The sequence below is a fragment of the Cervus elaphus genome, chromosome 9 (genome assembly GCF_910594005.1).
Source record: "Cervus elaphus chromosome 9, mCerEla1.1, whole genome shotgun sequence".
NCBI lineage: Eukaryota > Metazoa > Chordata > Mammalia > Artiodactyla > Cervidae > Cervus > Cervus elaphus.
This window is the reverse complement of record NC_057823.1, coordinates 109,222,513-109,238,217: the sequence shown is the minus strand read 5'-3', so window position 1 is coordinate 109,238,217 and position 15,705 is coordinate 109,222,513. Positions and strand designations below refer to the sequence as shown.

The window sequence follows — 15,705 nt, the reverse complement described above, 5'->3', positions numbered from 1 at the left end:
GCGCGTGGGGGACAGCGGTGTGTGTGTGCGTGTGTGTGTGTGTGTGTGTGTGGTGGAGAGGGAGAAGGAGGAGGATGGAGGGGCATCACAGAGGACGGAGGAGCAGTGGCCCAGACCCAGAGTCACACCAAGGACAGCGGTCTGTGTGTGTGTGTGTATCTGTGTGTGTGTCTGTCTGTGTGTGTGTGTCTGTATGTATGTGTGTGTGTGTGTGTGTGTGTGTATGTCTGTGTGTGTGTGTGTGTGTGGTGGAGAGGGAGAAGGAGGAGGATGGAGGGGCATCACAGAGGACGGAGGAGCAGTGGCCCAGACCCAGAGTCACACCAAGGACAGTGGTCTGTGTGTGTGTGTGTATCTGTGTGTGTGTCTGTCTGTGTGTGTGTGTCTGTATGTATGTGTGTGTGTGTGTGTGTGTGTGTGTGTGTGTGGTGGAGAGGGAGGAGGAGGACGACGACAGAGGGGCATCACAGAGGACGGAGGAGCAGTGGCCCAGACCCAGAGTCACGCCGAGGACAGCGGTGTGTGTGTGTGTGTGTGTGTGTGTGTGTGACGCCGCCAGGATGGGGGTCCGCGCGCCATGAGCGGAGGGGACCCCAGTCCCAAGTGAGGCCGCCCCCGGGTCCCGCGCGGGGCGGGCACTGCAGACACGCAGGAAGAGGCAGGGAGGGCAGGTGAGAGGCCGCGGCCACGATCCGGGAGGAGGGAGGGGGCTTGGCCGGGGGCTTCTCGGTGGAGCGGACAGACAGGCGGACACGGAGACGCTCAGGAGAGGGGGCGCGAGGTGGGAGGTGGCGACAACTCCGCATCACACACGCTGCCTCTCTGCAGACCCTGCTGGAAATGCCATGACCTCTTCACAGCACACAGATGGTACGGAGGGAAGAGAGCCCTGGAGAAGGGGCCCAGAAATCTGGATCCTTCCTTTGGAGCGGAGCAAGGCCTTTCTGCTGGGAAACTGTGCATCACTTCTCTGCGCTTGAGCAAACTCATCCTTAAAATTCAGGAAAGATTAAATGAGTCCTGAGATCCTTGGAGATCTAATCTTCTATGATTCAGAAGTCAGTTTTTCATCATTTCTGTGTGGTTTCTCTCTAGAACAGGGGTCCATAATCTCCACCCTGCGGACTGGTACTTCCTGTCTTATCAGCGGCAGTATTAGATTAGAAATAAAGTGCAAAATAAATGTGATCTGCTTGAATCATTTTGAAACTAGCCTCTCTACCTCCGGTCCATGGAAAAATTGTCTTCCATAAAGTTGGTCCCCGGTGCCAAAAAGATTGAGGACAACAGCTCTAAAGAATTGATGGTAAAAGCTTCAATGGCACCCCAGTAACTTCTTTATTTTAGAACCGGTGGGCCAGCGCCCCAGAGGATAGGCCAGCGCCCCACCTGTCCTGAATAAAGATAAACTCCAATACTACCGGAAGTGAGAAGTCAGTGAAACAAATGAAAAACCGAACAAAACGCACAATGTGACTCATTTATGACAGTCATGCGAGATAGGACTTGTGCTACCATCAGGATATTTTAATAAGTTTGAACATTTCAATAAATAATGTTGCTTTATTCAAAGTATAACTAATCTAGGTGACAGCAAGCCATCTTAAAAAATAATTCATTTGGGTATATTATGTTTGGAGTCACCCAGCACAGCTGTCTGCATAGCTTCATAGCTTCCAGGTTCTATATTACACTGACTAGATGATAAAAACTCATTAATTAATAAGCAGTAATTTGTGATAATTCAGCTAGAGATGAATCAAACTTTTTTCATTATAAGGAAAATAAGAAATAAGCTACTAAGAGAGATTAACTTTTAAAATGGCACTGCCCATTAATTAATTTTAAAAAATCAATGTAAGGGATTTTATTTCATTTTGTTTCAGTCACACTTACCAAATCCTTGGCATTCAGAGATACTTCATCCCACCAGGGGGAGATGAAGTAATATTCACAATTCAGAATTCTCCTGAACATGAATTGATCACCTCTCTCATCATAGAATGGTTCAAATCCACAAAGTCTAGAAGGACAAAATATACAAGATAAAATGCCTTTAAAAGCCTAAGTGTATGTCACCAATTTTTGGCAGAAATTCAATACTGTCCTTTTTCACAGCTTCCTGTGATGAGTGTACGTCTGCTAAGCTTAAGTGTGCAATTGCCTTGTTACAATTCATTTATGATTATATAAATATACAATCAAGTCTTCAGAGAAGTGAAAGTGAAGTCACTCAGTCCTGTCCAACTCTTTGTGACCCCATGGACTGGAGCCTACAATGCTCCTCTGTCCATGGGATTTTCCAGGCAAGAAAAATAGATACAAAATCAATTTAAGATTTCTACAAAAAGTTATGATCATATCAATGATTATGATACAAAACAACAATAATATTATAATGGCCAACACTATTACCAGCATTATGCTATAGTACTATTTCCACGTGTTTTTTTCCACCAGGAATTGAGAGGACACATTGGAGTTCCAATTTATCATAAAATGTTAAAGTTAGGATTTTGAGAATAAAAAGGTTAAAAGGTGCAAAGAAAAGTTGTTAGTGGTTTTTGTTCAGTCCTTTTCACTGAATTCTTCCATACAGATGAAAAACGTGTTGGCTTTCCATTCCACTCCAGTTTGGGTCTCAGCGTGAACACAGACAGGAGCCTCCACGGCCGCGGGGAACGGCCTTCTGAACTGACTGCAACAGGCGACGCAGCCCAGAGGATGGCGGCCAGGCACGCGAGCCTCGCTTCTGCACATCGCAGACATCTCACCCCGACCACCGTCACCTTCCAGCACGGTCACATAAAAATGTGGGAGAAAAGAAACAGAGCCACCCTTGGCACAAAAAAGAGAGACAGGAAAAGTGAGCTGCTGGTGGGACCACTAAGCCTCTAATGCTTACAGGTGAGGGAAGGTTCTAAATCACTGAAGACCAAAAGGGAACTGTAAAAAAAAAAAAAAAAAAAAAAGTCCTTGCCAGGGCGTGTGTTTCACGTGACAAAGAAGGAAGGAAAAAGAAGGAACACAGAAACATTTCCCCAAGTCCTTGCATCAAACTGGCCGGGCGGCGGCAGAGCGTGCAACAGTCCCGCGGATCCGGCAGGCGTTGAAGAGGAAGCAGTTTCTCCCGCTCCTTGGCTCAGGGATCCTGCTCGACAGTCCTGGTTTCTTTCAAATACTGCAGAGCCAGCCGGGTAAAGGTGAGGCTCGGGAGCCCTGAGGCCGGGCTGGGCGCCCCCGGAGCACTGCGGGGCCCCGGGGAGACGCGGCTCCAGCAGAGGAGCGGGGCACACGGCACACGGGCCTGCAGCCCGGCCTCCATCAGACGCGGCCGCTGCCCGCGACTCGCGGGAAACCCGCCAGCCGCCCAGGCTTAGTTGAGGAAAGTCGCACGTTCCCTCTTCCGGCGTCTAGAGGGAAAAACGGCAGCCCTGCAAGTGCGGCACTCAGACGCCTTCCTGTCATCCTGGACACGTCAGCAAACCTGTGCGCCGCGACAGAGCGCACAGTTTAGGTCCTTAGCCTGAAGGGTGGAGCCGGGAGGAGCAGACCCGGAGCAGCAGCCGAGCGCTCGGGCACAGGGAGGACCGCACGCCGCGGGCCGCCAGGAGCTGAGGCCCGAGGAGGAGCTGAGGCCGGAGGCCGAGGCGGTGCGTGAGCAGGGGCTCCGAGCCGCGGGGCAGGCACAGTGCTGAGAGCTGGAGGGGAGAGTGTGAATCTCTGATGTTATTGATTCTGACCTGAAAACCACAGCGGTTGCTTTGGTCTGTAGGGATAAAGGGCTTAGGTTTAGTAGGTAGAAGGAGCAGAATTCTGAGAAACAACAGGATGGCCAAGCTACTGTCATCCTTAGAAATAGCACGGTCAGAGCACAAAATAGCTGGGTAGAACTTTTAATAATAATAAAGGAGGTACATAAACCCAATGGCACAATCCGCTGGAGAAAATGTTCCAATGAGCCTTGCCTAGTGGACTTCATCAATCATTAATGGACTACAGATGAAATAAAAAGTCCCTAGGCTTAGGGGCTGAGAGAAGTCAGACCAGAACTAAAGGACATTAGCTGTGAGCGGCACTGTTAGCTGCTACCACTTACTCAGCCAGCAACTTTCAACTAATGGGCTTAAGTGAACGATGGGAAAGAAACCTGATTCTTAAAATTATTTTCAGGGTTATAAGATGCTTCTCCAACGGTCACATTTTTTTTTTTTTCTCTTCACTTTCCCGTGTTAGTAACATGGGAGTTTCACTCATTCCGTATTTCAGGTTTCCAGGGCAAATGTTATTAAATTTCCTACCTTGATCTCTCTGAGTTATTACATATCATTAATTCTTCAACCCCTTTCATTACATTTCAGTAAGAAACTCTACTTGGGTGGGCACGTTTACATTTTAGCAGCAAATATGAAGCAATATTTGTAGTTCAGTTTTTCACTGAACATCACTAAGCATAATATGTCACCCACACAATTCAGGAGCCAACCATCTTCCACAGCACAATAGTGATCTTAAATGTAAGCTGAAGGAATTCTATGACGTGACCTTATGAATTCATTACTAATGAATTAAGCACTAAGTGTGACAAACAAATTACCTAAAAGTTTGCACTTTCATAAGAAAAAACATGGTTCCCTAGCTCTCTAAATTCTTTTCAAGCTTAAATATGTCCTGGAAACACAGGGAAGTGATCACTGAAAATATCTTTTGACATTACATAATAGCAGATGACTATTTTAGGGTGTGCTTGTTAAACCTTTTTATGGTTGCTACTGACCAATATATAAACCCCGGTGAACTCAAGAGTTTGCTAACTTGCTTGGAAGTCTACCCTAGTTACCCTCTTCCTAGCCCATATTACCTAGACACTGCACTTTCTAAGATCACAATTAAATTAACCAAATCAAACGTCTTCCTACTATGGACTGAACTGTGTTCTTCCCAGTCAGGATGTTGAGGCCCCAAGCCCCTGCATGATAGCACCTAGAGATGAGGCCACGACAGTGGGGCCTTGTGCTGTGATCAGCGCTCTCACAGAAGAGGGACCACAGAACGTGCTCCTGCCTTGGGAGGATTCAGGCAGAAGGCAGCTGTCTGCAGCCAGGAAGACCACTCTCACCAGGACCTGAGCTACTAGCACCTCTGACCTCCAGACTCCATTTTGGCAGTACCCAGTCTCTGTGTTTTGTTATAAAGCCTGAGCTGCCTAATTCACTTTCTTCCACACCCTTCAAAATCTCTTTACAGATTTGAACAATACAGGTTCCAACAATTAACTTGGGCTTCCCAGGTGGTGCAGTAATAAAGAATCCACCTGTATCGTAAAGTAACTAGCCTCCAACTAATAAAAATAAATGGAAAATAAATGAATAAATAAAAGCCAGGAAAAAAAAAAAAAAGAATCCACCTGTCAATTCAGGAGATGCAAGAGATGTAGGTTCAATCCCTGGGTTGGGCAGATACCCTGAAGAAGGAAAGGGCAATGCACTCCAGTGTTCTTGCCTGGAGAATCCCACAGACAGAGGAGCCTGGTGGGCTACAGGCCATGGGGTCACAAAGAGCCGGACACGGCTGAGTGCGCACGGCAGACGCGCAGCAGTGAGCCCTGCAGCGGCTCTGACACCAGGTCCACCTGCTGTGGCTCAGCTCGGGAGCGCAGTGAGGTGCCGCTCTTGCAGCGGTTCTACAGGCAGCCTTCCTCGCCGGACACTCTCCCGTCACGCTAGGCTATTTCCTTCATGTTTGTCTGCAATTCCGTCATCTCTTTGCCAGACTGAAGCCCCTTCTTTATTAGTAGATAGGAGCTTAGAAACGGAGCTGGAGATACCAGAGAGTGAAAGATTCAGCCCATTTTTTTTTTTTTTTCTACCAGAGAGAAGTTTTCCCTGAGTTCAGGGTATTATACTAAAGGTCCTTGAGAACTTAACACATATAGGAAATAAAACTGATGGTCAAAATGCCTTTAAAACATTCCTGATAAGACATACATCAGTTGGGATTGCTTCAGAGGTTAAAGAACCATTTGTCCCTTAAAAAGGAATAATACTCTTATTATTTGGATGATGTGCATGTAAGTAAAACAAGAGCAAGTTTAATAGGTGGATTGGTTTCATGCTCATTCAGTTCAGTCAGTTCAGTTCAGTCGCTCAGTCATGTCGACTCTTTGCGACCCCAAGAAACTGCAGCATGCCAGGCCTCCCTTTCCATCACCAACTCCCAGAGTCCACCCAACCCATGTCCATTGAGTCGGTGATGCCATCCAGCCATCTCATCCTCTGTCATCCCCTTCTCCTCCTGCCCTCAGTCTTTCCCAGAATCAGGATCTTTTCAAATGAGTCAGCTCTTCTCATCAGGTGGCCAAAGTATTGGAGTTTCAGCTTCAGCATCAGTCCATCCAATGAACATTCAGATCTGATTTCCTTTAGGATGGACTGTTTGGATCTCCTTGCAGTCCAAGGGACTCTCAAGAGTCTTCTTCAACACCACAGTTCAAAAGCATCAATTCTTCGGCCCTCAGCTTTCTTTATAGTCCAACTCTCACATCCATGCATGACCACGGGGAAAAACCATAGCCTTGACTAGACGGACCTTTGTTGGCAAAGTAATGTCTCTGCTTTTTAATATGCTTTCTAGGTTGGTCATAACTTTCCTTCCAAGGAGTAAGCGTCTTTTAATTTCATGACTGCAATCACCATCTGCAGTGATGTTCATTACTACCATCAAATAGTGAATTGTTCCCCAAGTCTGCGATATACTGCATAGTACAATGAGACATAGTGAAGCAAGCCCTAGACAGAAGTTCTTGCCCCAAGAAAACTACAAAATAAAACATGATGCTCATTTTCTGAAAATTCTTTCATTAACTACTTTTAGTACATCATAGAGAACCACAAAAAGTTAAAAGGAATCTTGCTTTTTTTAATGAGGATTGTAAGTAATTGGGCTCCCCAGGTGATGCTAGTGGTAAAGAAACTGCCTGCCAAAGCAGGAGACATAAGAGACGTGGGTTCGATCCCTGGGTGGGAAAGATCCCCTGGAGGAGGGCATGGCAACCCACTCCAGTATTCCTGCCTGGAGAATCCCATGGACAGAGGAGCCTGGCAGGCTACAGTCCATGGGATCGCAAAGAGTTGGACACATCTGAAGCAACTTAGCATACATGCACACATAAGTAACTAGAAGATACTATAGCAAAAGGAAACGGTATGCTATTCACTTACAAGATGTAGGTGATTATTCCCACAGACCACATGTCCACCTCGGGTCCATAGGCACAGCCTCTAAGGATTTCAGGTGCTGCAGAAAGAGTGAGAACTGTATTAGAGTTTAAATTCAATATTCACATTTTAGTAACAAGCAGTGGAGAAGAAATGAGTTCATCAACAGAAACTTCAGAACAGGTTTAGAACCAATTGTCTCTCCTCAAACCGAAGTATGAGGCTACAAATTCTTATGACTATTTTAGTGTAAAAGATTATAGTCTCTCTGTGCTTGGGGTACATAAAAATAAACTTAGTAACTTTAATATTCTACATCAGAACATCATGATACTTTTCAAATCAGATAGCTATAACTGTACTACAAAGGGAACTTTGTACACAGAAAAGAAAGAAATGAAATTTCAGCATAGGAAGAGGTAAGAGGCACAGTCAGGCCGCCTGAGGTCTCCGTGAGCTTGTGTTTCTGACCGCGTGCAGGGCAGGGGCAGGGGGGACGGCGTGAGGGCTGGACAGTCCAGCCCAGGTCTGGCGGCCCAGGTCTCGGCGCTGAAAAGTCCCCGCGCCGCAGAGCGCGGCTGTCCGCGGTCCCTCGGGATTGCAGGCTGAGAGGGCTTCCCTGTGTGCAGCCAGGCCGCTGCTCTCGGCCTGAAACGCAGGTCTTCTCCGCCCCGCACCGGCCCCCAGCGTAGACCCAGCTGTGAAAGAGGGTGACTGGGTCCCAGGGCCGGTCCCTGAGGACCGGAGGTGGTGTTTGCTGGCCCCACTAATAAAGGAAGGAGCGGAGAAGGGAGAGCTCTGCGCTTTGCGCGGCCGCAGGGCGCAGGTTTCCGGCCCAGAGCAGCCCTTTTCTATTCTGAACAGAGTGCTTTAGGGGGTCCGAGGGGTCCCCGGGGAGGAAGCGGAGTGCTGAGTGCTCCCTGAGGGCAGCCCTGGGGCAGGGCTCCACACGCCCGCCGCTTTCCCTGGGGGCAGCGGAGCAGGTGAGCCGGAGCCCCGTCCACGCGGCCTGGGGATGTCAGGACTGGTGGAGACACCAGGGGAGCCCCCGAAGGAAGCTGTCCTCAGGGGGCCCCGAGTTACAGAGAGGACACCGCGGCCTTCCCTCTGACTCTTCCCGCTCGGTTTTCTTCTCTTAGGATACCCTCCCTCCTGTAGAAACCCTCACATAAGACACAGGAGGTGAAGGGCCTGTGGAATGGGCCTGCGTCCTAGCAGTTCAGCGAGACGCACCTTTGAGGAGCGGGATCTGGGCTCCACGGGCGACTATTCCTAGAACAGTTTCCTTTTAAGACTTACTTAACATAATTAAGAAAAATGCACGCTCAAAGCCAGTACCATCCTGTCAGGTTCGCTTCCGCCCTCATTCTCAGAGCCATCTGGACGCCACAGAAGGTCTCTCTGGGCCCCAGGAGCCTGCGCACTGACCTCCCACCCGCAAACGCCTTGCTCAGCGTCGGGCGCAGGGAAGTGAGGTGAGGCTGCCGCTTTCAGAAGGGCCACCTCCGTCGGGGGCTGAAGGCAGCGCGTCTGGCACAGTCAGAGCCACACACCCTCCCCAGGCCAAGTCCCACACCAGCAAAGCATCATCAATCCCATACTGACATTTAAACATACACGAGAGAGGCTGAGCGTCTCATATTTTCTGGGTCTTGGTTTTTACCTCTAGTAAATGAATTGCACTAGCTAATTCCCAGGTTTAACCTGGGTTTCAGACGCTGTGAAGGGAGAGTTGTTGAGAGTCCTAGGCAAGAACAGAGGACAGTTGCCCACCCTGTGTACCCGCCCTGGAGAGCCACCGCGCCTGCCGCCCACAGGTACCCAGCCCCGGCTCCGGGGGTCCACGCCCAGCCTGTGCCGCAGGGAAGCCAGCAGGCTGTCTCAACGGCTTTCCCTGACTTTGATCCTTGGAGCTCCCAAGCCAAGGGACCCAAAAGAGGTGAACACTATGAAACCTTTTTGAAACCATGTTCCAGGGCTCTTGTTTGTGTCACCTGATGTGGCAATATCTGACCTCCCTTCCCAGGCTGAGGGCACCCTTACTTTCCAGAGGCAGTTTCTTTCCTTGTGAGGCATGATGCTGCAAGATGAGTAAGCTGGTGGGATGAAAAGCTAGACTTCCACAGTGAGGTTGACCGAGACAAAAGGAATATAGAATATGTTTGTGCTCCATAACAAATTTCCCTTAAAAAGAAATTTTAAAATGGATTTATTATATTCACTATCATAACATAAAATTTGGATGAAATCAACCTAAATACCTAGATACAATTAGATATTAATACACAGTAACCTTTAAATATTTTTGATCACTAGTTAATAGAACTGTGACTTCAGAGCCAGCAGAATACATTCTTGTAATCGATGTGAACCCTTTCCAAGTGCCAAAAGCTTTTCTAGAATGAGTTTCAGTCTCTGGCACACCAGTGTTTCAAGTCTCCTATGTATCAAATGTCCTTGAGGGTAATTCTAAATATTTATGATTTTCTTAAGAGTCAGAAATAGTTGACTACTTCCAATTCAGTTCAAGAAAAGGTATCAACCAGTCCACCTTTTAATGCTATTCATACAGACACTCCTGGATGTCCTTCCTATATTTTCTTATCTCATTGCCAAAACAAACAAATAAACAGGCAAAATGCAGGGGCAGGGGAATAAAAACATTCAAGGTGTACTACAGTTTCTTACATGTATTTTAAATGATTTAGAATCTTTTCATAAATAGTTAATAATCATTTATTGATTTTCCTGGCTGTCTTCTAAGTAGATTCAAGTTTTCTGCTACTTCCTAAAGTTACCATCATTCATGATATTGCTTATTAAACACTAAATGCTACAGAACTCCCAGGACACCTGGCAGTCCCATATCTAGAGATTGAAGGTACATATAAAGATTGGAATGAATTCATTTTAGTAAATAAAATCACTGTAACTAGAAATGGTTCTAAAGTAAGCAGGATTAGATATAGCCTGTGACATATTGACTGATGCTAGGTTTTCCTTCTCCTAAAGCCCTAAGAGAAAAATAGAGGGATAATTTGGGTGACTGACTGTACCTTTTTTCTTTGGGGCTCCAAAATCACTGCAGATCGTGACTGCAGCCATGAAATTAAAACACACTTGCCCCTTGGAAGAAAAGCTATGACAAACCTAGACAGTGTATTAAAAAGCAGAGGCATCACTTTGCCTGTCTGTCTAGTCAAAGCTATGTTTTTTCCAGTGGTCATGTATGGATGTGAGAGTTGGACTATAAAGAAAGCCGAGTGCCGAAGAATTGATGCTTTTGAACTGTGGTGTTGGAGAAGACTCTTGAGAGTCCCTTGGACAGCAAGGAGATCCAACCAGTCCATCCTAAAGGATATCAGTCCTGGGTGTTCATTGTAAGGCCTGATGGTGAAGCTGAAACTCCAATCCTTTGGCTACCTGATGTGAAGAGCTCATTTGAATCCTCATTTAAAAAGACCCTGATGCTGGGAATGATTGAAGGCGGGAGGAGAAGGGGACGACAGAGGATGAGATGGTTGGATGGCATCACTGACTCAATGGACATGAGTTTGAGTAAACTTCAGGAGTTGGTGATGGACAGGGAGGCCTAGCATGCTGCAGTCCATGGGGTTGCAAAGAGTTGGACACGACTGAGTGACTGAACTGAACTGACTGACCTTCATTTTGTTGGTACCCTAGATGAGCATGATCCCTTCCTACCTATGGAGTTAAAACAACAGAGCAGCTTTCTTTATCGGGAGGCTTTTTCAAGCTGTTAACTGTTTTGAGAAAGCCAAATCAAACGGAGACCAGGCGAATGAAATCAACAGGTTTATCCACTCACTCATTCCACAGATGATGAGCTGTATTTGTTAAGCACACAGGCTGTGACAGGTGCTGTGGGTGGTGCTGGGGAATGAAGGGGAGTTATGGAGAACAAGTCTCCACCACCACAGAGCTTACCGTGTGCTGATCGAGAAAACCGCACAAGGAAACATAGAGTGGTAACCAGAAGTGTTTGCAGAGAGAGTGTCTATCACAGAGGGTTGACCTGGTCAGAAAGATCAAGCAAGGTATTCAGAGAAAGCGAAGTTTAAACAGATGTGAAAGATCTAGAGAAGCTAACCAGGCAAAGGGGGAGAGGTAGTGGCTGAGGAAACAGAGAAGAGGGCTCCCTGAAGAAAGCAAAAGCGATGAGACCCAGCGGCAGGGGGGAGCCGGGACACGGATGGGAGGGGTCCGCGTGGGTGCGACTCCCGGCGCGCCGCGGGCCCCCGGGCACGCGCAGGCAGCTCAAGGACGCTGCGGGTTCCACTTCATCAGAGCTTTGTTGTTGTTCATTTATTTTTAAATTCTCTCCTACATTTTCATTTTAACCATTCAAAACATATAGGTAACAGCCAATATTTTCTAATAATTATAAATGGAGTATAACGTATAAAAATTTTGAATCACCATGTTGTACACCTGAAACTAATACAATATAGTCCACCAATTATACTTCAGTTAAAAAATAGAAAAGATTTATTTTCACCTTAAAGCCCAAATCTGACTTTATAGCAGTACTGCCGCTCCCACAGCGGACGGACAGACACAGTGGGGCTCTCACTGCAGAGGCTGATCTTGAATTCAGAGACTCCTGGGGCCACAGAAATCCACGGCACCCTCAGCATCTGGAAACTCCTCTAAGCCCTGCCTCTGCGGACTGAGCGGGAGGAGAGAGAGGGTTTATCTGCTGGAAGCAGAAGAGCCTGTTTGGACCTTCTCTGCTCCTTCCCGCTTCCCAGCTTGGCCAGGAGGACCCCAGGAGGTGCCTCCAGGGCGCCTGCTACAGGCCCACAGAGCTTACCGGCTCCTACGGTGCCCAGGGCAGCGGGCTTTTCTGAGCATCGGTACCGTGTGTGGTCCTCTGTTACGGGGTCACATACATTTGGCAAGAATCAGGAACAACTTTTTCAACTTTGTCAAGGGCAGTTTTTGCTTTGACGATAGAGAAGACAGGTAATGTCTGAGCTCAGTATGCTGAATGCTATAACAAAGATACGGACCAGATCAGACTGATACAGCTGAAATGCTTCTGGGACTGGGGGGAGGCGGGTTGCCTCTGGCTAGGAGCAGCCGTGTCAGCTTACTGCAGTGAACCTCAGAACACTGTCACTTCAATACATGCCTTGCTGCGGAAGGCTGAGAAGGAGCCAGGAGGCGTTTGGAGCTTCAGACACTTCAGTTATTTACCACTTGCTAGTGTAAAGCAAGAAAAAACGTCTGAAGGATGTTTTGAGACATATGCGTTAGGCTCTTTATGTTCTAATGCATCCTTTCTATTTTCCTTGGCTCTTTTATACTTCAAACATCAGTCAATCCAACTCTCACTGTTCTTCATTTCAGCTGTTAAAGAAGTCTTCCTTGCCACGTGAATTGTATGACATTTCTTTTTGTATAAATCTTATAAATGGGTGAAGAAACAGCCTGTTTATTTTCCTCACTTGACTTTTTTGTTTTTTAAATGATACCCTGAAGAGAAAATCAAATACCCTAGAACACCTAGTGCTTTCAGAAGCAGACAAAAGAAATATGGCTTATTTTTACCACCCTGTGAAAGTTTCATTTCTATGGAAGTCACTTTTCTATGATTCCCTTGAGTTCTCCCATCTTGGAGTAATCACTATTTGTTCCAAATCTTAACCATACAGAATCCCCTGGTCACTTTAAAGCTGTGATGGATGCTGGCTGAGGGATAGCAAAGGAATGCCAACTGTTGAAAAGCTATCTTTCCACTTTTGTGGGAAAAGGCAGAGTATAAATAAATGCACCATATAATTAATTATCTCATCCTGATAGTAACATTATATATGAATCTCTTTTTTATATGACGATGCAGATACAAAGTAATGGATTTAGCATTCAAACTGTCTCATGTGTTAAGTTGGCAAAAACTGTGTTTTTCTCTAAAGGAACTATACACCTCACTGATAATTATCAGCAATAATTCTTTCTGAAACTTTTACTGTTTATTTTACGCTTATCCTTTCTGTAGCAAACACTCTAAAATGGAACATCCTGTGGGTGTTGAGGGCCCAAACGGTGCATTTTAAGCGCATCTCCTACCCACGCGCCATCAATCAGCTCTCTGACCCTTTTCCTCCCGTCGCTCCACCCTCACATAGGCAATAATAGAGCCGAATCCTTACAGCAGGCGATTCGCAGGCATGGTTGGTTCTGTTCTTGAAGTGGTCTCTTAAAATTATAAGGAAGAGGGCACAGAGAATGATCTGCAATACTGAGACCAAGAAGGTAAGGATTTCCAGTACATTAAATGATTGTCTCTAAGGCAGACAGAGACCAGACCCACGGACGCAGAGAGACAGGGAGAGGTGGGATGAAAGGAGACAGGAGCAACGAAACATGCACAGAGCCGGTACCTAAAAGAGAGAGCCGGAGGGGCCCCGCTGCGGCGCGGGGAGCGCTCACGCGGCCCGGCCAGAACCCGGGGTGGGCGGGGACCCTGCACACCCACGGCCGATGCGCGCTCACGCGCGGCGGGAACCAACGCAACACTGTAAAGCAATTATCCTCCAACTACACATAAATGGATTAAAAAGCCTGTCTCTAAACTGAAGGGGGCAGGAGAAGTGAGGGGTGCCGTCCATTTTATCAGCCATCTCAGGTCAAAATATACTTGGTTAAGTGCTTGCTTAGAAGCTCAGTTGACACATACAGAATGCATACAGGGATCTGTGGGAATACTATTTAACACCGTACGGGTGACGAGGAAGTGTGAAGGGCTCTCCCCTCTGTCCCTGACCCTGCGGGACGCGCGGGCAGGTCTGGGACCATCTCCCACGCGAGGGAGGCAGCTGCTAATGCGAGCCCCTGATACGGCTGACAGCTCTGGGGGTTAGAACAGTTTTGTGCGCTGCGCCCCAGACCGCTGTCTTACACGGCTGTTCATTCCTAGCTCTCCCCTGTGGAGGGTCCGCTGTTGGGCCGTCGGAATGGGGACGCGGTCTCCTCTCTTCTCCCTGCCTCCTGAAGGCGATGCTGCCTGGGACGTCAGTGGGATCACTTCCTTTTCTGCTCCGGGGATGCTGGGCAGTCTCGTGACTTTAAGTAGCGTCCACAGAGACACTGGCAGCCTCGGCCTGGCTTCTGAACCTTAGACACACCCGCCGGAGCGTCTCGCGGCACCTCACGGCCACCAGCCCCGCGCCTGCTGCCGGGAGGCGTCCCGCCGGTGAGGGCGGCTCTGTGCTCCCGCGCGGCTCGGCCGCAGGCGCACTGTCCCCCTGCAGCACTCGCCCGCCAGCCGCGTCCCCGCGGGCTCGCCTCGGGCCGGTGCGCTCAGTCCCTGCCCCCGGCGTGTTCCTTCCCGGCTGTCTACACCGCACGCTCTCTCCCTGACCTCCTCCGCAGCCGGGATCTCCTCTCCTGGGAAGCCTTCACCGCTCACCCTGTTTAAATACTAACCCAGCTCCCAGCACTTGCTGTCCTCTTCCCCAGCTCTTTGTTCTTCCACAGAAATTCTCTTTGTTTACACTTTTATTCTGTTTACTGTCTAAAATTTACCTTCCTTAAAGAATTTTTTCACTGCTGTATCTCTAGCACCTAGAAAAGTGCCCAGTGCATAATAAGAACTTAGTAAAAATTAAATGAAAAAAGACTAACGTTCCACAGAACACCCTTTCTCTAGGTCTGTATCAGACCGATACAGAGGCTCCGGGAGACTCATTTTCCTGAAGTTTAACTCCCCAGACAGCTCTGGGTCCCTGTGCTCCGCAAGGCCAGCACCAGGACGGGCCACAGCCCCGCTCACCACTCTCGGCTCGTGGCCGGCCTCCCCGCTTCCCGGGCACCTCTTCATCTGGACCGGGCGCTGCGGGCCTGCCTGGTTCGGTCCGCGCTGGCCTGGGGGCACAGCCCATCTCAGGGAGAGGAGCCGGGCTGTGCAGAAGGGGCGCAGGGCTCGGGCCAGCCTGCCTGGCATCCTTGCCTTCTTCCTCAGGCTTTCGAGCCCGCTTCTCACCGACCTCGAGCCCGCTTCTCACCGACCACGAGCCCGGCACCCCGGGCTCACAGCAGCCAGCCGGGGAGACTCCCAGGCAGTGGAGGCGATATTGTACTACACACTTATTTCTTAGTGTTTTTTATTTTTTAAAGTTCATTGAAAAAGAAAGTCATCATTGTGGGTATTTAATTAGTTCTCAGGCGAGATAACTCCCTACATGATTAGAGGACCAAGGTAATTGGATACTCTAATTATTTCACCTTAGCTATTTAGTCTTCTAGAAAGGAACAAAGACATGAAGCTATTGTGAAAGTTTGTTGTTTAGACTATGAGATTTACATCTTTTATGTCATTTAAATTTTCCAATATTTTTCATGGTAATGCATCTGCATGTAGACAGAAATCTCTTCTGACTGTAGACTGCTGAAAAAATTCTAATTCTGGTACAGTGAATGGAATAGGTTATTTCTTTAGAATATATCAATGTGGTAACAAAGT

At 47.9% G+C, this 15,705-nt stretch overlaps 1 protein-coding gene across 2 annotated transcripts in view; it reads right to left on the bottom strand.

Annotated features, from left to right (window-relative positions):
* The window catches only part of CAMK4 (calcium/calmodulin dependent protein kinase IV), a 253,686-nt gene that overhangs the window by 12,757 nt on the left and 225,224 nt on the right, over positions 1 to 15,705 (bottom strand). For both annotated transcript variants that reach the window (XM_043913774.1, XM_043913775.1), the window contains 2 exons: positions 7,221 to 7,296; positions 1,897 to 2,023 (listed from right to left, as the gene is read on the bottom strand). In XM_043913774.1, the coding sequence (XP_043769709.1) occupies positions 1,897 to 2,023; positions 7,221 to 7,296 (203 nt within the window). The remainder of the gene's footprint in view (positions 1 to 1,896; positions 2,024 to 7,220; positions 7,297 to 15,705) is intronic.